General features: G+C 45.2%; 1 protein-coding gene across 2 annotated transcripts in view; it reads right to left on the reverse strand.

Annotated features, from left to right (window-relative positions):
- Positions 1 to 7,619: 7,619 nt before the first annotated feature.
- Positions 7,620 to 23,226, reverse strand: part of ARHGAP19 (Rho GTPase activating protein 19) — a 56,129-nt gene continuing 40,522 nt past the window's right edge. For both annotated transcript variants that reach the window (XM_077258295.1, XM_077258296.1), the window contains exons 7-12: positions 14,299 to 14,364; positions 13,114 to 13,320; positions 10,780 to 10,863; positions 9,185 to 9,292; positions 8,863 to 8,940; positions 7,620 to 8,382 (exon numbers count right to left, since the gene is read on the reverse strand). In XM_077258295.1, the coding sequence (XP_077114410.1) occupies positions 8,326 to 8,382; positions 8,863 to 8,940; positions 9,185 to 9,292; positions 10,780 to 10,863; positions 13,114 to 13,320; positions 14,299 to 14,364 (600 nt within the window). In that variant the 3' untranslated portion in view covers positions 7,620 to 8,325. The remainder of the gene's footprint in view (positions 8,383 to 8,862; positions 8,941 to 9,184; positions 9,293 to 10,779; positions 10,864 to 13,113; positions 13,321 to 14,298; positions 14,365 to 23,226) is intronic.

Raw genomic sequence — 23,226 nt, forward strand, 5'->3', positions numbered from 1 at the left:
CGAAAAATTCATGCAATTTTAAAGAATTTAGCATCAAAAACAGCAACAAATGCAGCAAAACAAAAATGAATAAATTGTTTTAGCAATCGAGATGGATTTCTGCTGCCGGACCCCTACTGATCAGCTTCATACAGTAGTGTGCTGCATTTTTCCTTTTTTGGTTTCACCCCCTGCAATATAGTCCTTCTCCAGAAGGTGGCAATAGAGAGACAGGTCCAAGCTTTACGAAGTTTTGACCATCAGGGCCCCAGTAGAAAAAGTTTGACAGTGATTTAATTTTAGGCGAAATGTTGGACTGCCAATAACAGATGTTTCTTTAAAAATGTTTTTGTAATATTTTAAGAGACAAGTCATTATGTTTTTATTGTTGGAGGTCGCCCACCATCATTGCAATGGAGGGGCGGAAGCACAAAGCAGAGTCCTCTTTTCCTCCAAGACCGATTCTGTCTAGGAGAAGATCAGTGCATGAGTGTGAGCCTTTTGTGTTAGTGATTACGGGGGTGTCAGGTACTGGATTCCAACAGAACAGAACTCGACATTTGTTTAAAAAAGTTTTTTTAAAGTTCTGTTACTCTTTGAAGATCATATATAAGAATGTATTTTTTCGACTGGACATTTGGCCTTTAGTGCGACAGGTGTCAGAGAGGAAATCTAGAGCCCCCGAGATACTAACAAAAGTGCAATCAGTCCAGACGCCACGTAGCAACCGACCAAACATTTACTGCCGTCTCTGCATCAATCAATGTAAATTGTTCCCGTGTCACCAGGGGTTAACGAGTATTTGCCCGCTGTCAGTAACCTCTACTGACTGATCGCACCAGACCCATTCAGGACCACACAACTCTTGAGAGAGTCTTGACCCGGCTGTGTGTGTCCAGCCATGAGCAGGTGTCTAGGAGAAAAATATTTAGAAATTTCTAGCAACCTGAACAGTTATGTCGCGGCTTTGATAAATGTTGCACCATTTTTTACCCAAATTTTATAACACCATGAATGAATAATAAGCTACAAGAAAAATGCAGAGGACCATTGAGGAGCTGCAACTCCAGATACATTTTTATTCACATTTTGCAAATAAACCTAAATGGTGGGGAAAAGCTGCAAGCAACGGAGTATAATGGCAGAGACAGACTTCCGTATAACTCGTGCGAGGTTCTCATCGTAAACCTGGTACTGGCTGGCGGCTCTCCTGAGCTTGACAGCTGCATAAACATGCATATCGCTGTCATGAACAGGTCAGGAGAGGTGCAGTGTGATGAGATCAATCGCACAAGTTATACGGAAGTCTGTCTCTCACCTAAGAGTGCACTCAGAAGGCCGTATAAGATGGGAACGCAGTGCACAGACTGGCTGGTGGCTCTCCTGAGCTTGACAGCTGCATAGAAATACATCACGCCCTCATGCTTAGGTCAGGAGAGGTGCAATGTGATCAGATCAATTGCACAAGTTATACGGAAGTCTGTCTCTCACCTAAGAGTGCACTCAGACAGCCGTATAAGTCAGACTGAGATGGGAACGCAGTGCACAGACTGGCTGGCGGCTCTCCTGAACCAAGCATGACAGCTTCATGTACAGTATTTCTATGCAGCTATTGCACTCAGGTTGGGAGAGAGGCCGACCAGTCTGATTTATACGGCCGTATAACTGCTCTTTAAAGTGTAGTAGATGGAGCTGAGCATGGTGGCGTAACGAGTGCGGTCGCCCATCCAGTTGAAGTGTATTGTGACGCACAGACTCATCGTTTACGTGCTTGACAATATACGCTGCCCGTCATCGAGATGACAGCAGCTGATGTCGGTGTGCACGTGATGGGGTGTATGGCAGTGATGACGCGCTCCCAACGCACCCATAAGTCAGCTGCCCACTTCACAAGAGCACGTGGCAGGGAAGCAAAAGGAAGGCGAGTATTTATTGATTTTAAAAATCAGTGGCCGTACTTGTACATGATAACCATGAGGGTGCATTATACTTTATGGATGACTATGGGGTGTTGGCTACCAAAAAATCCTGGAGGAAAATGTCCGCCCATCTGTTTGTGACCTTAAGCTGAAGCACACTTGTGTTTGGATCATTGTCCTGCTGCAGAACCCAACACAAGTCCACCTCTGAATGGCTTAAGAACAACAAAATTAAGACTTTCTTAATGAGAAAAAAAAAAAAAAAAAAAAACTTGTTTGAATTTACCAAATGGCTGCAATGAAACAGAGTGACAAATTTAAAGGGGTCTGAATACTTTCCGTACCCACTGTAGGTGCGCAGGCTCCCAGCTGCATCGCGGGGGCGAAGGGTGACAGAATGGACAGCTTTTTAAGTGTCACTGTGTCAATCATGTTATTTATGAGGCTAACCTTTCGTGATGGGAGCGAGCTTACTTTTAGTGATTGGGAGTTGCACATGTGACCAAATGAATGCATCTGGAGGAGGGAAACAATGTTACAGGTGGTATCACATAGACCGGGTATAGCTGCTGGTTCCAGGCTTGTGCTCCTTTAACCCTGAAGAATTGATGGTTTCCCAGGACCATCTTCTCTATACCCGGCCTGTGTAGGGCGGACGTTAACCCTTCACGCTGTGCATGCTGTAACATATGGACGCAGACCTGCAATTACAGCACAGGATGTCCATCCAGACGCAGGCACAGCGCCACCTAGTGATGATGCTTGGGAGTGCAGTCATACGAAATAAGCAGTAAACCCCCCCATAATTATGGCACATGCCGATAAACTTTACTCAGACTTGCATCTGCTTGAAGAAAGCATCGATATCGCCACAGCAGTGGTATCGTGTACCTATACCTATGGAAACGCGCTGGCTCACAGCAGACCTCATGCCTTTTGCATCAGTGCTCTTCATAGACAGTAGATCCAAACGGAAACAGGGTCTGCAGCAGAAACACTAGAGAAGTATAAGTATCAAATACTTATTTTCCCCACTGTATACACACAAAATATATTATATAATATTCCCCCTGTATGCAGCGCTGCCTCCTGCCGATCAGTTGCAGCGCTCTTGCCAGATGTTGATGCTAGGAAAACGGAGGGCGGGCGCAACACTGAGCACAGAGAGCAGGGTTCATCCAGGAGGTGTTTTTCCCCCCCGCCTCCCTAGGTCAACTATTAAGATGTTGTCAAATAGTGGACACTCCCTTTAAAACCAGAGGGATGAGAGGAGTCTATTCTTCTAGCGCAGAGACACTGTTGACAGGTACATCCACCTGTACGTGGGAAAGAGATGACATTTTATAACAAATCACACAAACACAAATATATGGGGAAAAAAAAAAAATTTATTTGTAAACCTTTATATTAAAATACAAAAAACAAGACTGACATAAATATTAATACACACAAGTACAGAAATAAAACGGCTGTATACAGCACCGTATAGCTGCGTAACCATCACATTTGACAGGTTCATACACGAGGTGGGGTGGGGGATCTCTGGGCTATTCACGCAGTGTTTTGTCCACGTTCGTTTGTCCCATCGAGGCTTACTGGAGGCGGACGTCCAGTTGTAGTCTACTATGTCTGAGCGTCCACCTCCAGGCGGCGACGCACGTCGGAGCGCACGTTGGCTGTCGGCACCTTTATAGTCTAAGGCCCCGTCGGTGCATACATTCCAATCCCGTTTTGACGAGATCAATGAACGTGGACAAAACCGCCGTGTGAAAGGAGCCCAAGAAAGAGGTTAGTGGTAATGGAGGAAAGGGTTTCTCCAGAGAAAATTCGTAAGCGAACTAGGGAGCACGGTGCTTGCAGTAGAGTAAAATCACATTGGAGCGCAGTAAAATTTTGGCTGCAGAAGTGGCATCGCCCCTTTATATATCACAGGATTTGGTGCCAGATCAGTAGATTATTTACCAAGAACGTACATATGGTTTCAGACTTGGAGTGAAGGAGGGGTAGCTGCACACAAACCAACATTACGTCTGAAATATAGCTGTACAATAAAATGGAAATTGTAAAATTAAAGCGTGGAAATTCACATTTTTATTTTTTTTCATTTCAACATGTCACTTATTTTTCCTAAACAATAGATTATTACAAGCCTCAGTGGAAAACCTGTAATGTATCTGTACACTACCGTAGTAAGAGACTGTGGAAATGCATTTCACATTGGATCGTGGGTTTTATGGGATGGATATTATACAGTATGGTTTTACCGCAGGAGACATTTCTACGCCAACTTTTTTTTTTTCTTTAAAAGTGTTGTCTCAATATACATTAACGTCAAAGTGCTAGAATAAGCCGCCATCTATACCACCATATGAGCCCACTGACACCCTCACAAGGGTCATTAGCCAGTCCCCATGGAGTTGGGGGCAGCGATGGGGTTTGCGGACACCCCTCTCTCCCTCTATTACATAGATACCTTTTTGCGCCGACTTGCCCTTATACATATATTGTGCATATTCTTGTATTTTTGGAGCAGATGTCGACCATCTGACCGCTGGAGGCAGCGGAGTTTAGCCCCCGGCCATCTAGAAGTGGGTCCTGGTGACAACCTCCAGCGATCAGCAGGTTGTCACCGATCATGTCAAAATATATCGAAATGGGAGAGGTAAAAGACTATTAGGTTCCTAATAAATCAATGGCTGAAGACTTTGCCTTCATATCTTTACACAATATGAAAATATGTTGGGTCGTTCACCAAACCTCCAATTATGTAAAAGGTTCAAAAGAACAAAGACAAAAAAAAAAGAAAATAAAAAAGGACAAAACGTTATAGATTAGAGCTCAAAAGGGAATTTTATAAATATTACCGATCTGACCCTGCAGTAGTCTGCCAATACTGGTGACCTCCAATTTGAGACTTTCCAGCTAGTGGGTAAAATTGCAAAATGCTGGTTATAAAAATAGAAGCTTTCCAAGTTACCTCTTATTAAAAATACTTGTAATTATTAATGCTATGTTTCCAACCACTAGGCAAAGAGCGCAGCATTTACAAGCTCTTTGCTACAGACCTTGCAGGTGCTGAGCTATAGTGGATGCTGCAGAGGCAAAGCCGTCTCCTATTGCAGCGCCAGAAAGCGCACGTCAACCAGGAATTAAACCCTGTCACTGGTTGGAACTGTCAATCATCAGGAGCGCACGGCCCCCTCTGGCCAGCAAGCAGGAAGCCGTGAGCTCCTAAAGACAGAAAATGAGACAAACGCTGACTTTCATGGTGGAAGTGCTGGTTTTACACAATCTGGGGAGTTGCTAGTCTATATACTAATATGGGGAGCCGAGTATATAAAATAAAGCCCAGGACTGCACGAAGCTACAGATGAGAACACCGCACAGGCAGATTCCCAGACTCGTGTCTTAGTGTCCAGCGGCAAAAAACAAACAAAAAAAAAAAAAACAACTAAAATAAATAAAATCCCTTGGGAAGAGCAAACCTTAAAGAAAGATGTTCTGCCTTGTATAGGAAGGCAAACATGGCCGATATTTACATGGAGCGGACAAAGCTTCTCTGGTATTTATGGAGAGCCATTCAATCACCGCTGACCACAAATAGCCGCTTGTTCAGCAACGAGCCGACATTGTCCGGTGCAAAGTCACAGACAAAAACGTGGATTCAGACGGATGGGGACATCGCGGCCCACCAACGCATGCAGACGTGAAGACATAGCCTTATGTGCAGAGCAAAGCTGGTGTATATTCTCATATAATCTGCTTTTAAGTATTTAAAAAAATATTAATTAAATTGGGAGGGATTTTAGGGAACAGTAGATCAAATACTGATCTAGGGATTGTGTTCTTCTAGGGCCTCGTCTACATTAGTGGCGCAGAGAGGAGAGCACCTGTCCACCTTTATATTAGATGACACTTTGGGCACAGGTTGGTCTCATAACTGCTCGCTTGTATATATTAAATATATATCAGACATATGGAACAAATGTGATCCGGACCCTCAGCAGCGCTCCCACTTGGGTGCTTTATGTCAGGGCCACATGAAAGTCACAGGGACTCCTTTTGGTGGCTTCTGTGCAAGTTGCATGGGACCAGTCTGGCAGCGCTAAATAGTCATGTGACTGCAAGCCGTGGACAGGTTGCCCAAATGCAGAGTACCCCAGGTCGCCCTAGTCTCTATTAAAGTACTGAGATGGGATTCAAGCTGATGATGTTTATTAGGGGTTTGAGTGGGCTAAGAAATGTATTATTTCCGTGTAAACGCGCTACTTTAGCTTAAGATAAAGAACATAAAAATATTAATTTAAGATACAAAACATGTTCAATAACTACTTACTGTAAAGCGTTAGACCCTTGTGAGTCGGGGAGCGTCCCTGACGGAGAACACTACAATCATACATATATACAATCGCACTTTGGGGACAACACTTTGCAGATTTTTTGGCAAACTGTTATTTTTAGCGAGAAACCCAGGACCACTTCTCGTGCAAAAGACGACTCAGGAACCGGGTGTGAAAAGCGAATATCCACTTTTGGGCCAAGTTATTGTTATTACATTTATATTGGTCCATTTTTCTAACACAAATGCAGCATAAAAAGCCGTAGAAGGGGCCGGTGGACAGACAACATGCTGGGGATCCCACCAGCAGCAGAACGGCGCAGTGGTCACGTACGAAGGCTACATCTTGTGCTCTAATTCTATAAGACGTGCCGTACCCGTCCATGGAACAGTAACGTACACGTGTGACCACCTGCCGCTCCATGTAACATGGAGGCAGGAGACCCCCGTTATCCTGATAGATGGGGGTCAAAGATTTGTGGAACGACCCCTTTAAACAAAACACTACAGCATTTTCTTAAACTACCCCTTTAGCAAGGGCTTTGTGAACACTACGTGTCTTCTCATACTGATCAATCATTGCCTGCTTGCCTTCCTTAGCCAGCGCCATTCTGAACTTCTTCTGCACCAAGTGGCTCAGACGGCGTCCTCTAAATGGTATGGAAGGCACTACAAGTCCATGAGAACCTCCATATAAGATTTGCATTGACTTGTGGTCCATATAGAGGACGCAGTGTGAGCCGGCCCGAACTTCAGTATTATTAGTATTTTACTACATGCACATCATTTTGCCTAAGGGGATACGTATATTAAAAAAATATATATTTTTGTTTATGAATGTATCCCGCTAAAATAAATATATATTTTAATGGGAGATCGATACAGAGATTATAATATATATTTATTACACAATTATGTATATTTTTTATACATACATATCCCCTTAGTCATAATTCTGTGTACAAAGCACATAGCAAAATACTGATTATATACAGATTACACTTACAGTACACTTCTAGCCACCTGCAGATTTAAGGGGGCGTTTATTGGATGCTGTTTTAGCAATGGTGGATGATGGCAGCAAGAATGAGCTGGACCTAAAAATTACATTACTTTAATGCAGTTGTGACCTAATTATTAGTCCACTGGTTATGATTTCTGGCTTCATGTTTAAGACCAATTAATAAAAGAAAATAGATCTTTAAAAACAAACAAACTTAAAAAAAACAAACAAAAAAAAACACTTAAAATTGCCTCCAATAATGCCGACCTTCTATTCTCATACATATCGGGGTCCGTATAATCTCCCATTATTTGGAGTTTGCTATCTGATGCCACCCTGTCATATCTCCTCACTGACAAGTCATTATATACATCCCTACCGTCCAGATGAAGGAAACCTTCGCTCTTTACGTTATTTAAAAGCAATGGTCGGCAATGTATGCACTTCCTGCAGCTTTACAGAAACTGGAAAATGCAATAAAATAAAAAAAATTAAAAAGAAAAGGGAAGCAGCATTGTCATCATCTATACAAACTATGTAGAGAATCTGCAAATCTTGGGAGTCGGAGACTGTTGGAAACAACATGGCTGCTGTCTTTCGGAAAGAGCGCCACACTTGTGTATGGGCTGAATCTGGTATCACAGAACCAGGAAAAAAAATAAAAGCTGAGCTGCAGTACCAGAGCCAGCCGAGGGAGCAGAGAGGCGCTGTTTCTAGGAGATGGCAGTCGTGATTTTCCAATCTCAAGTAACCAGACGATATCTGTATACATGTAGTGAACAGTAACAGAAGAACGGCCCTTCCTAACAGTTTACACCGGCGACATTGTATTAATAACCACAATACATGCAGATCACAAAAGTCTTAGTATGCAAAGAGCAGCTTGCTCATTAAAGACCTTTCTGCATTAATTATAAAAAAAAAAAAAAAAAAGGCCACAGACCGTAACAATAAAATGCCACATACAAAAGAGATGGGTCTGCTCAATACTTATGTCACAGCTTTGTAACAGTTGTCCACAGGTTGATAAACAAAAAAAAAAGAAAAAAAGTTTATATTTCTAAAATAAGAAGTCCTCAGATTCTTTAAATGGCAGTTTCTTGAGTATGCCGGAGATGGGGCGGTTTTAACTTTGTAGATGCCTGTAAAGAAAGAACGTAGGAAGATATAATAAATGGTTAATTGTATTCTTAAATAATGTAGCATAGTTCTTCTGATTTTCCCCATGTCCAGGGTATTGCAGTAGCTTAGGTATCCATGGTTACAACCACTAACAACTACCTAAGCTACTGTGACATAGCAAATCAGAAGAACTATACTACGTTTCTAATAGGAGGTATTTGCCAATATTATTGTCGCACCTAGTAAATATTGGCATAGGATGTTGGGGATGGAAACGCCCATTTAATTAAAATGAGCATCACATTGCCCATCCCTCCAAACAGGACAGTCTATAGATTATATATAGGGGCACAGCAATAAGTAACCCAAGTTCCCCAAGAACCCTTGGATGTAGCACATCGGGGCCCAGGGTCATAGTAACTATAGGAACCTAGGAAAACAGAGAGATGGAGCCTTCATCGAATATACTGTAACGGGAAACCGAGAACCCTTGCACACACCTCTTTCTTGCTATGTGATGACTCTGACAGCTTTAATTTGGCTTTTGTAAAGTAAACTGCAGGAGAGTCCTGGGGCATCTGGAGAAAAAAGTAAAATCATTTAATCAAGCATGTATATTGCATCTGCACCTGCCACGTGTCTTTAGACAACCATATTATTTTGGCGGTGGGTCGGCGTGTGCATTGCACGCAGTCATGATTCAGCATATAGTGACTTCTCTTCTAAAAAAGATGCCCCTTGAACCGAATGCCAACGTACTTAGGAGTAATGTCCGCTGAATTATCTGCATATGTAAAGAGGATTATTATTTTTGTTACTTACATATGAACTATTCTCCTTTACATGCTTTGATCCTTGCGTTGTCAGTGGCGTCGTCATTGGCGTTGTCCGCTTTTTCTCAGATACCACCTGTCCGCCCAAGACTTTACGCTAAAATGTATCAAAATGTGATAAAAAAAAGAAAGATAAGATTGTAATATTAAAATACTATGAAGTCAGATTTACTTATGAGTGTCAGTAAGTGGATACATTTGCAGGGTTATTTCTAAAATCAGACCTTTTTTTTTTTTGCATATCCACATTGGTAAACAGGGTCCATTTTGTTCAATATTCTTTATCAGCTCAGACAGGACTATTGGAATCTACGAGATTTTATTAATAATTGCACCTCAAAATAAAAGTTTGGCACATTGTTAACCCTCTCGCTGTATTTTCTTGCTATGATTGGATGCACAATGTACTACATCTAATCTGACATTAGGGGGAGCTGTAACTAAACAGTCTTCAGAGCGGGGCCCAGAGACATGCCACCAGGCACGAGCGCCGGGCCCAGCGACATGCCACCGGGCACGAGCGAGGGGCCCAGCGACATGCCACCGGGCACGAGCGAGGGGCCCAGCGACATGCCACCGGGCACGAGCGAGGGGCCCAGCGACATGCCACCGGGCACGAGCGAGGGGCCCAGCGACATGCCACCGGGCACGAGCGAGGGGCCCAGAGACATGCCACCGGGCACGAGCGAGGGGCCCAGAGACATGCCACCGGGCACGAGCGACGGGCCCAGAGACATGCCACCGGGCACGAGCGAGGGGCCCAGCGACATGCCACCGGGCACGAGCGAGGGGCCCAGAGACATGCCACCGGGCACGAGCGAGGGGCCCAGAGACATGCCACCGGGCACGAGCGAGGGGCCCAGAGACATGCCACCGGGCACGAGCGAGGGGCCCAGAGACATGCCACCGGGCACGAGCGACGGGCCCAGAGACATGCCACCGGGCACGAGCGACGGGCCCAGCTACATGCCACCGGGCACGAGCGACGGGCCCAGAGACATGCCACCGGGCACGAGCGACGGGTCCAGCGACATGCCACCGGGCACGAGCGAGGGGCCCAGCGACATGCCACCGGGCACGAGCGAGGGGCCCAGCGACATGCCACCGGGCACGAGCGAGGGGCCCAGCGACATGCCACCGGGCACGAGCGAGGGGCCCAGCGACATGCCACCGGGCACGAGCGAGGGGCCCAGCGACATGCCACCGGGCACGAGCGAGGGGCCCAGGGACATGCCACCGGGCACGAGCGAGGGGCCCAGCGACATGCCACCGGGCACGAGCGAGGGGCCCAGCGACATGCCACCGGGCACGAGCGAGGGGCCCAGCGACATGCCACCGGGCACGAGCGAGGGGCCCAGCGACATGCCACCGGGCACGAGCGAGGGGCCCAGCGACATGCCACCGGGCACGAGCGAGGGGCCCAGCGACATGCCACCGGGCACGAGCGAGGGGCCCAGCGACATGCCACCGGGCACGAGCGAGGGGCCCAGCGACATGCCACCGGGCACGAGTCAGTAACTTTGCTTCTTCTCCCACTCTGTGCAATAACCGCAGGGAGATATAAACTAATCTCTAATAACTTACCTTAATCATCCCGCTGAAGGACCGGGAGCGGACGTGCTTCTTTCCGCTGCTCAGGTCGGGCGTTCCTTGGTTATGCTTGTTGAACTACAATAGAACATTCATATTAGAAAAGTGACACTGGTTACTTGCATATGACGCGTAGGAGATTTTGGCGAAAGTATTTCATCGGCACATGTCTGCAGGATTAATTACCAAAAAGGAGAATCCCTGTATGTAAAACACAAGAAAAAAAGTAATTGCTGCATTCAAATTAGAAGTAAGATAATGTTAGTTTAGGGTTTGAGTGAGCGGCCATCAAATCAAAGTAGATGATGTAAAGGTGGCAAACTTCAAGGGGTTAAATAAGAGAGAAGCTGATTAAAGATTTAGACGCTGCCAGTCAGAGATCAGATCCCGAGGAGGTGGAGAGCCAAAAAGTATTGTAGTGTATTGTGCAAGTGATCAAGGCGCAGAAAATGTGCAGAAAATGTTTTTTAAACAAATAATCTAATAAAATATATAATTCTATTATCATTAGTTTAATTATATTTTTTTTCAGCAAACAATATATATAACAAAATAATACTAGAAGTCTGACATGGAGAATCATCTTACCGGGTCATTTTTACAGCACAAAACACCATAAACACCAAGCCAATACAACGGCAGATTTTTTTTTACCATTTCAGCGAAAATTTGCTATTTTTTTTTTTTTCACTTCATTTTCCAGTCCATTGTATGGTAAAGTGAATAGTGTTATTCAAAATTACAACTCGGCCCATAAAAAAAAACCAAGTCGTCATATAAGTAAGTGGGCAAAGGAAGAGGGGGATGAAAAAAATGGAAGAAAAAAAAAAAAAGAAGTGAAATTTGGAATGTTATGAAGAAGCCAAAACCTGAAGGCCGATTTATTGCTGCAGTTCATGCCGTGGGGCTTATTACAGTACTGCATATATACAGTAAGAGCCTATAGTGTATATATCCAGCAGGGGGCGCCATATAACTAAGAAAGACGTTTCCATTCTGCTCATCTTGAGCTGTAACAATTTTAAAGTCTCCAAAAGAAATTCCCCCAATAAAAGTTGTCACAATTCAAGCAAAATATCCCCCTAGATTTATGCATGGGTTCATGTAGCTACATTTAAGGCTCCCTATGTTCCCTTCCTCTTGGGTTAGATGACGGTGAGCGGGGCGCCAAATCCCGCATGCTTTAGGCCCCCTACACACGTTCAGGAATTCATGCAGAAAATTCCTGTGAAAATCCGGACATTTCTGCCGGATTTCCGCATGAAAACCGCGTTTTTTGCGCGGTTTTGACGCGTTTTTGATGTAGTTTTTCCCGGACATTTCCCAATGCATTAGACAGTGGGAAAACCGCGAAAAAAAATGCAAAATTAATGAGCATGTTCATTATTTTTCCGCAATGCATTTTCATGCGGAAAAACGCACATCATGTGCACAGAAGTTGCGGATTTCATTAAAAATGATGGGATGCTTAATGTATGCAGATTATTTGCGGTTTTATAGAGTTTTTATAGCGCAAAAACGCTAAAAAAACCCGCAAATAATCTGCAACGTGTGCACATAGCCAACCTCAGCTAGGACATTCCTTAGGGAATTATCCGGTCGTCCTTTGCCCTGCGTCCTGACCGAGTCCTAGTGGATAACCAAGGGTTTCGCTGCGGTCTTATGTAATTTGTGAGGTGCGGTAAGTAGGCATGTACGGGCATTGAAAGCAATAGGACTCATTCCTTGCTGTCTGTGGGTATGGTACGTAATTACTGGGCATGGCAGATGCCACGTGGATAGCTATTAAGATGGCGGCAGTCACATGCTTCACTGATGTGACCACCACCATGGCTACTTCATCCTCTGCGAAGGTGTTCAAACAGTTCAGGACATGTGCAGATGGAGAGGTACAGCTTCAGCGCCTGCGCAGGAGAAGAGGCAGCGGTGGTGGCGATCACATGGGTAACAGCCGCCAACTTGATAGTTATGGCGTTAGGAATTACTGCTTCCACTTCAGCCGTGGGCACGAGAGGGCGCTGCAGCCATCTGTGGGCAGCAAGGTGGCACTGCAGCCATTTCAGCCGTGGGCACAAGAGGACGCTGCAGCCATCTGTGGGCAGCAAGGTGGCACTGCAGCCATTGCAGCCGTGGGCACAAGAGGGCGCTGCAGCCATCTGTGGGCAGCAAGGTGGCACTGCAGCCATTGCAGCCGTGGGCACAAGAGGGCGCTGCAGCTGTTGTGCTGCATCTCAGCAGGCTATGGGGTGAGTGACGGCTGTTGGCTGCTGTCACAGATCACATACTAATGTATCAAGGACGTCGCAGAATGACTACACACGGCCATACCTGTCGGATGAGTTTCTTCTTCTTGGCAGAATCCGGCATATGGTGGACATGTTGAAACAAGTCTCTTAATGCTTCCTCGGTGCGGCGCTGCGTCAGCTCCTGCTGAGATGTGGAGGATGAGGGTGACGATCCTAGCAGACTTCTTTTCTGGCTTTTTAGAAACTTAAATTCATTGTGGGTTTGAGAGGATAAAAGCTCCAAGTCATCCTACAGGATAAGGACAGGAGGGAAAAAGTGAACTTTCCTTAACATCTCCAGTTTGGTGAAAAATACTTTAAAAATAAATAAATACATTAACAGACCCTTTTCGCACCATAGGAGCTCAGTTTGTCTGTGCAAGGGATTTCGGGCTACCACTAGGGGGAGCACAATGCATTTAGTGTCTACAATAACGCAGCACGCTGCCCCTAGTGGCAGCTGCAGGCAGGCGCAATTTAAAGGGTTATGCCAATTGTATTCATTCATGACTGCCCCGTCCACAGGAGGATGGGAGTCCAGAATCTGAGCTGATCGGGCAGTGCCCTGGGCAGAGAGATCGTGATTCCAGTCTCAGCCCTGAACGCTACGTCCTGCTGTGTGCATGAATATTAATTATGGCCGTCCCTGCTGCGAGCTTTTCATTTTCTCACTTTCTTCCTCAACCTAATCAGCCTTGAGAGAATATCATATAGGTGTTGAAGATGTGACATATGGATGTCTTGGGCTGGATCCAGCTGCTGATTTGCCTGATTGATGCTTGTATGTGTCGCACACACTCAGCCAATTCTCAGCTTAAGCATATATTACACAGGAGAGCAAACATAGGATAATGAAAGGGGGTCTGTTACCCCCCAAAATGCATTTTAAAATGGGCTAAACAGTGTTGTGCTCTTAGACTTGATGTGACCGATGTACTTACTGTGAAATTCCAAGTTCAAATGCTGTTAGAATCTTGGTATTAGAATAAGCATTTTAGGAGGCCAGCTAAAGCGGGAGAGCTCATGAGTCCAGGTCTAATCAGTCTGACTGCCGAACCTTGTACTGAGCAGTGTGAGATCTCAGCAGGGAGGAGGGACACTGAGGAGACGTCCGGTCCATTTAGGAATGTCTGCAGTTTGTGTTGTGAAGACTGGCGAGACCCGCTTTAGATTTCTAGTCCCTGACCAATGCCGTGTGTATAATCCACTATATGGGTTACATTATTACCTTGGAGGCAGGGGTTTTGCTTCCGCTGAAGTACAGCCGGGCATACTCCCGTATATAAGCAGGTGCCTAAAAGAAAGCAAGGAGAAAAAAAAACGCGTTGAGAAACCTCTTCGGCACAGATGGTGAAACATTTCATTGCAATCCATTTTCATTTCTGCACATATGTAATTAGCCCACATTAGGCAAATGTATTCACATAAAATAGGAGTGGGACGACAGCGGCTGCATTATAACCTGCTAATATACAATTAGCGCTCAGCTGTATTAGCGGCTACAGTATCTGCGATAATCATGTATAAAAGGCAAGGGGCCGACAATCCAGGACCATTATTAAAAGGGCCACCCCCCACTTCTCCAATGTATAACATACCCCAAACCCTGGGGGATAAAGCAGCATTGGACTAAGTATCAGCAGAATGTGAAGTTCTATCTCCTGGAAATGTATGAATGAAGGGACAGCTGTTATTGTGAATGCATGGCTTCCTTACACACCAAGGATGAATTCGCGTGTCTGACCTCCGGGCCTGTACTCTACAGCTTCATGGATGGTTATGGGCTCTGGTTTATTTATACATTTCCAGGAGGTATAACAGAGGAATAGTGGAATGGAGATCCCTAATCCAAGGACTGTGTGACGTGGAACACGGACAGACGAGTGTAACCCAACACAAATCAATAAACGCCGACACCTTATTAACCTGAGAAATGACACTAGCTGGCTGTGTATTACACGTTCCCGTTTTCAGGTGCTATAAAGAAGTGTAAATAGGGAAGAAAAAAAGGGAAAAAAAAACAAAAAAACAAAAACCACCCCAATATAATGCCAGACCTGTGTAATTGGTAGTGGTGGTGATTAACCGACGACCTGTATATTGGCCTACTGCTATAAGCCGGTCTAGTGTCATATACCATACTCCGAGCCGCACACGACAGTCTATTACCGCCGCCTCCTGACTGATATGCCCCGCGATTCCCAATCACTTGCTATTTACCCCATGGTTTAGTAATTAGTATAATGTGCTGCCGCACGGGACTCGCAGGTTTCAGTGACACATTTTTGCCATAACGGATTACGACTAGTTGGATCGGCGTAAGTTTTCCATATTGGTGCGATGGCGCATGTTGGCATGGAAACTTATTGAATCAGTCCGTCTGTCACATAAATCAAGTGAGGGGTTAATGGATATGCAAATATTACACTTACGTTAATGACTAATATAGGAAGCAGCAGCTGAGACTTCATTTGGGTTCCATGTGATATTAATTAACATTTTTCTAGAGTGTTTCGTTATGCCAGAATATACAAATTGCTGGTGTACATTAAATTTTTTTTTTTTTAAGGCAAAGTAAAACCGTAAAAATAAACAAATTATCAAGTTTTCTAAAATATGATTAGTATCTCCTCAGTGCCCTCCCTCCATTCTGCTAAATCTTTGCCCACCTAGCCCAAGAGGTCCCCCATAGATCACAAGAAAGGGAATCCTACGGCCATCTTTCCCCTTCACGGCGTGACTGCAGGGAGGACAATATTGATTTGGGCAGTGATGGTGCAGACGGAAAAAAGCCAAATGTTTGTTTGGCTCTAGAGATACAGTACATTAAGTACTTTTATTTTTTTTTTAAATTCGTTTATTAACAACAAAATGAATCATGTTACATATACATTTGTTTCCAAAAATTTGAACATAATAAACAATACATTTAAATCATGCATTGGCAAGCATACAATAGGATAATATTTCAGTTATGACCAACGCTCTTTTGAAACTGTAAAGTAAAGGCGTTAAGTTATTGGTAACATATAGAGATATGAACCATAAATTGTACCCATCACTATTCTAACTACTAATACGCCGCAATACCTCGTGCCTCTCGCACATGCGGTGTCCCCACTCACCACCAAAACCAGTCATGTTGGAACTACAGAGTAAGGTGGGAAGAATTCCATCTACCCCAAATTTTTTCAAACTTTCCCGGACACCCCCTGTTCTGATACAATGTGCGCTCATATGGGATGATCGAATTTACCAGGTCAATCCAAGTTCTCAGAGAAGGGCATGAGCTCCACATCCACCGCAGCGCCAATGCCTTTTGTGCCATAAAAAGGGTTTCCCGCAAGAGGATCTCAGTGTAATGATCCCAAGTCTCCTCCTCCCACACTCCAAATATACAAATTAATGGATCAAGGGGAACAGGAAGCGATAACAGTGAAGTTAGTAAGGACGTCACCTCCCTCCAATACTGAGAAGTAACAGGGCACCTCCATATCATGTGGATAAAATCTGCATCTGATGAGTGACATCGCGGACACTCTGACGTTTGATATCGACCCATTTTATAAAGCCGTGTCGGAGTTAAATATGCTTGATGCATTATACTGTATATAACTGGATCATCCTATTAACTGATGGAGATACCCTAACCGGAGACTCGAGAACGTCCTCCCAATCCTCCTCCTGTATATTGGAAAGGAGTCCCTCCCATTTTCCCCTAATAAAATTAAGAGTAGATGTAGCTCCTGAAGATAGCAAATAAGTGTAGAGGGAGGAGATAAGACCTTGAGGGCCCTGAGATTTGAGGATCCCTATCAAGGGCAAAGAAGAAATAGCACGACCCGCGCCCGAGTGTCTCATATACGATTGAATAGCGGATCTCAATTGTAAAGATCTAAAAAATTGGGACCGTGGTATACTGTGTTTAGCTTGTAATTGCTCAAATGATACAAAAATTCCCCCATCATATAGATCACCTATGGAGGAGACGCCATGCGCCACCCAGAAGTCAGTGGACGGGTGATTAGATAATGCTGGGAAATATCCGTTGTTCCACAGGGGCATCTCCGCTATAATGGCTGTAAATTTAATAATTTTTTTAATTTGCCTCCAGACCAATCGCGCCAAACGAAGCAAATGTAGCAGACGTGGGGTATTAGTTTTCTCCATTTCCAGAAAGTGTAGTGGACAATCAATTTGGGCCGACTGAAAAAGGTGACTTTCAGAGTTGGGAGGGGACCTATCGGGCATCCACTTATTGAGAGCTTTAGCCTGACCTGCCAGATAAGGCTACGTTCGTCATGCGCCCCTATACTTAACATGGGGGACGCATGCATTTTTTTTTGTTGCGTTGTGCGACACATGCGTCTTTTTTGCCGCAAGCGTCGGACCAAGAAAACGCAACAAGTTGCATTTTTCTTGCGTCCGATTTTCGGCAAAAACCGACGCATGCGTCGCAAAACGCAGCGTTTTTGCGTGCGTTGTGTCGCCGACGCAGTGGCGCACAACGCTAGTGTGAACGTAGCCTTATAGAAATAGAAATCCGGCAACGCCACCCCACCCCCCTGTTTTGGCCTCTGCAGCGTGGACAGTTTAAGTTTGGGTCTGGAAGTGCCCCATATGAAAGTTGTAGTTTGAGAATTTAAAGAGTAAAAAAGGATTTAGGGATCGGCACCGCACTGTGCTGAAGGAAGTAACTGAGTTTGGGTAGTAGTATCATTTTAATTAAATTAATGCGACCAGCTACAGAAAGTGGGAGTTTAGACCAAGCTGCAAATTTAGATTTAACCAGTTCCATCAGGGGAAATATATTAAGTTGTAAGTCAAGCCCACTAAGTTGAGAAATATGTATGCCTAGGTATTTGAAACTGGTTACAATGGGAAGGGGAGACAGGGTCCCAAGGCGAGGCATTGGAATATGGGAGAGAGGCATCAACGCGGACTTATCCCAATTTATGTATAGGCCTGAAAATCTACTAAATTCGTCTATAGTAGCAATCACCCGCGGCAAAGTTCCTTCCGCTTTACCCACAAAGATCACCATGTCATCAGCATACAGACCGATGGTATCCACCCGACCAGCTATGTCTATGCCTTTAATATCTGGAGAGGACCTCACACGTATCGCCAATGCCTCTATCGCCGGGGAGAGGGGGCACCCCTGGCGGGTTCCTCGATGTAGTGAAAAGGGTGCAGAATTTGTGCCGTTTACAATTAGACGGGCTCTAGGTTTGATATACAGTAGACCCACCCATTTTAAAAATTTGTCTCCGAAGCCATATTTTTGTAAACAGGCTGAGAGGAAGTGCCACTCGAGAGAATCAAAGGCCTTGGCCGCATCCAGCGATGCCAGTGCCCAGGAGTTATCTAATACTAATGAACTGTATTGGATTACCGATTGAACTCGTCTAATATTAATAGAGGTATTCTTACCTGGCATGAAACCTGTTTGGTCTGGATGTATAAGGGCTAGTATAATTGAGTTTAGTCTGGTAGCTAGAATTTTAGTAAAGATTTTATAGTCCACGTTTACCAAAGATATAGGACGGTAAGATCCACATTCCAAAGGGTCCTTCCCCTCTTTTTTAAGTACAATAATGTTTGCCTCGTAATAGGTGTCGGGCATAGACCCTGCCTCCCACAGTCCCCGAAATATTTTCAACAAAAGTGGCGCTAGTGTACGCCGATATTTCTTATATAATTCAATGGGAAACCCGTCTGGACCAGGAGCTTTCCCGGAAGCCATATCTGCCATAGCATATTCAACCTCCTCCAAGGTAAACTCAGCGTCCATATAGGCTCGCTGTGTTGGGCTTAGTGTGGGAAACGTTATATCCGATAGGTAGTTTAGGTTTTCCGGGATATCAAAGTCACATTTGGATGAATATAGTGACTTATAATATTCATGAAAACAGTGGAGTATTCTCCTCGGTTGAGGACACCAGTAGTCCGTCAGATGTTCGGATCTGTAATCTAGTATTGGATATATTATGTTGGCGTACCAAAAAGGCCAGAAATTTACTAGCTTGGTTGCCCAATTCAAAGTAAGATTGGCGCGCAAAGAATAATTTACGCTTGGACTTGGTGTCCGTATGTTGGACATATAGCCTCTGAGAAGATAACCACTCAAGTCTATTGCCACTAGTAGGGTCAGGTATATATGCAGATTTCGAATCTCTCAACCTCGTCATCCTCCCCTGAGGTCACCCTCTTTATATAGGAAATTGTGGACGACAGACATCTCCGTAGATATGCCTTAAGGGCATCCCAAAATATATTAGTGTCCTGGGGCTCCGGGTGAGATGAGAGAAAACATTCCAGCTGATCAACAGTTCTATCACTAGAATCCAGTAATTTAAGCCAAAACGGATTCAGTTTCCAGAGTATGCCATTATTGGAGTGTGCAAATTTAAAGATTAACCCCTTCCCGACATCTGACGTAATAGTACGTCAGATGTCGGGTCCCCTGCTTTGATGTGCGCTCCGGCGGTGAGCGCACATCAAAGTCGCGACATGTCAGCTGTTTTTTACAGCTGACATGTGCGCGCAATAGCGGCGGGTGAAATCGCGATCACCCGCCGCTATTAACTAGTTAAATGCCGCTGTCAAACGCAGACAGCGGCATTTAACTACCGCATCCGGCCGTGCGGCCGGATATGAGCGCATCGCCGACCCCCGTCACATGATCGGGGGTCGGCGATGCTTGTACATTGTAACCATAGAGGTCCTGGAGACCTCTATGGTTACTGATCGCCGGTGGCTGTGAGCGCCACCCTGTGGTCGGCGCTCACAGCACACCGGCATTTCTGCTGTGTAGCAGCGATCTTATGATCACTGCTGCATAGCAGAGCCGATCGGGCTGTGCCTGCTTCTAGCCTCCCATGGAGGCTATAGAAGCATGGCAAAAGTAAAAAAAAAAAGTAAAAAAAAATGTGAAAAAAAAAAAAATATATAAAAGTTTAAATCACCCCCCTTTCGCCCCAATCAAAATAAATCAATAAAAAAAAACCCCAACCTACACATATTTGGTATCGCCGCGTTCAGAATCGCCCGATCTATCAATAAAAAAAAAGCATTAACCTGATCGCTAAACGGCGTAATGAGAAAAAAAATCGAAACGCCAGATTTACGTTTTTTTGGTCGCCACGACATTGCATTAAAATGCAATAACGGGCAATCAAAAGAACGTATCTGCACCAAAATACTATCATTAAAAATGCCAGCTCGGCACGCAAAAAATAAGCCCTCACCTGACTCCAGATCACGAAAAATGGAGACGCTACGAGTATCGGAAAATGGTGCAATTTTGTTTTGTTTTTTGCAAAGTTTGGAATTTTTTTTCACCACTTAGGTGAAAAATAACCTAGCCATGTTAGGTGTCTATGAACTCGTACTGACCTGGAGAATCATAATGGCAGGTCAGTTTTAGCATTTAGTGAACCTAGCAAAATAGGCAAGCAAAAAACAAGTGTGGGATTGCACTTTTTTTGCAATTTCACTGCACTTGGAATTTTCCCGTTTTCTAGTACACGACATGGTAAAACCAATGATGTCGTTCAAAAGTACAACTCGTCCCGCAAAAAATAAGCCCTCACATGGCCAAATTGACGGAAAAATAAAAAAAAGTTATGGCTCTGGGAAGGAGGGGAGCGAAAAACGAAAACGGAAAAAGCTCCGGGGGTGAAGGGGTTAAGGATAATTGGGCTGTGGTCAGATATTCCCCTATTACCGTGTTCAATACTGTCTACCCACATTGCCACCTTCTCGGAACCAAATATGTAATCTATGCGGGAGAGGGTGCGTCTGGTAGATGAATGGCAGGTATATCCCTTCACCCCGGGGTGGCATATTCTCCACAGATCCAACCATCCACTTCCCTCCATAAATAAAGCCATTTGGGAAGGAGCCTGTGTTGGAGGCTCCCCAGTCGTCTCGTCACTCAGTCTATCCAGGCGACTATCCATAACCAGATTAAAGTCCCCCATACAAAAACCATTAGCTTCCGGGAAGCTTAGAGCTAAACTCAATGCCCTCCAAAGAACCGAGACATTAGCCGGAGGGGGGGTTGAAAACACACAGTATAACATTCACGAGAGTTAATTAGAGCATGTACAAAGACAAAACGACCTTCGGTGTCCCTTCTAGCCTCTCTGACCTCCCATCTGACCTCCCGGTGAATGAGCAGTGAGACCCCTCTAGAATAGCTAGTGTGAAATGCGTGGACGGACCATTGCACCCATGGTTTCTGTACACAGCGGACTGAATCTCTGGTCAAATGTGTCTCCACCAGCGCCACTATATGGGGGTGATGACGCTTGATCTGAGAAAAGACCTTAATCTTCTTCAGAGGTGATTTAATACCCCGTACATTCCAGGTCATACAGACTACCTCAGACCCCATACCCACATTTCAAAATATGATAAATAGTGGCATCCGGGTTGAGACTGGGGACAACCCATACATACAAGGCAGGAGAACTGTTTGCGGCGATTTCTACCTACAAAACAAATAAAACCAACATAAAAACAGAAACAGAGCAAAAACCAAACAGTATAGGAGTGAAGTCCTGTGCTCCTATTGACAAGAAAAAAATGGGGATACCCTCGCTAGATTCAGCGTCCGGTATTGTTGTTAAGTGGGACGTCCACATAGAGAGCTCCAATATGCAATGATCAGCACAACTAAATTAGGATTTTTTTGCGTTGGACACCCCGTAGGTTCGCAGCCACAGCCGCCTCTTCCGGATCAGTGAAAAAAAACAGAGGTGCCATCATGAACAACGCGCAGACGAGCTGGATAAATCATGGAGTATATAACATTTCGGTCTCTGAGTTGCTTCTTTATATCCATAAACCGTGCCCGCTGTTTCTGGAGTTCCATTGAGAAATCCGGGAAGATTGAAATAGTAGCATTGTGGAATTTAATAGGGCTCTTCTGCCTTGCCAGGCGCAGGATAGTGTCTCTGTCTTTGCAGTTGAGAAGACGTGCCAAAAAGGGTCTCGGCGGAGCTCCAGGGGAGAGGGGTCTCGTAGGAACTCTATGGGCTCTCTCCACGGAGAAAGTTGAGGAAAATTCGCCTCCCAGAGAGGTCTTGAGCCATTCCTCCAGAAATTCTTCAGGACGTTGACCCTCGGAGCGTTCCGGCAGACCAATAATTCGGATATTATTCCGACGTAGTCTATTCTCCAGGTCATCCGCTTTTTGTTTCCAAGCATTTATGGAGCCAGCCACCTTTGTCAATTTAGCCTCCATGGGAGGGATGGTGTCCTCCACTTGTGACACTCTTGTCTCCACCTCTGTGATACGTCCACCCATGGTTTGCATATCATGTCTCAGGCGGCCAACCTCAGTGTGCACGTTCTCTATTTTTTCAGTAAGAGAAGATCTAGTCAAAGAGATGGCCTGCATTAGTTGTTCAGAGGCCTGCTTGAGGGTCAGTTCTTCCTGTTCACCCTCTTCAACACTGTCCGACAGGCGGCCTTTCCGTGGAGCCTGTGCAGGATTATTTCTAAGTGTCCGCCCACCATCCGAATGGTCCTCTCTAGCAAATTTCTTCAGTTTGTCAGCAGCTCCTGAACTCTTTGAATACTGCATGACTGACAGATGTGAAGGACAACCAGATGACCAGGATAATAAAAGAGACAGCTCCACTCATAAAGATGATAGAGTAATACGAATCCCGTATACAGAGCCTAGCAGGCAGCGCAAAATGAGCAGGATATTTATAGTAGCAATATAGTTCACTAAACGCAGTATTGCCCAGTCCAGGTCAAACTTTGTGCACCAGGGTAAGGAGGGGAGAGCCCGCAGCCCCCGCAGAGAGAGCAGCAAGGAGGGGAGCCAATCCCTCCAAGTCTCTAGCACTGATAGGGATAGGTGACTGCCGAATAGGGGGAGCACGGGGCCCAATATCTCAGGGCACACTCCGACTGTCCCCGCAATTTGGATCAGGATATGTGCACACCTCCCAGACAGCGCCGTAAGGATGGCGTTCAGCGCCGCGTCTCTTCCTGATAAGGCGCGCACTTATGGAGTGACCGCCACCTCCGGCTGGCACCACCGACCAGCTCCTTCCAACCTCCGGCGCACCCAGGTCTAGCCGCGCTCCGCAGAGCCTCCCAGGCTCAGAAGGGTCCCAGTGGTAATGGAGGCCGG

This window comes from Ranitomeya variabilis, chromosome 4 (genome assembly GCF_051348905.1).
Source record: "Ranitomeya variabilis isolate aRanVar5 chromosome 4, aRanVar5.hap1, whole genome shotgun sequence".
Classification (NCBI taxonomy): Eukaryota; Metazoa; Chordata; class Amphibia; order Anura; family Dendrobatidae; genus Ranitomeya; species Ranitomeya variabilis.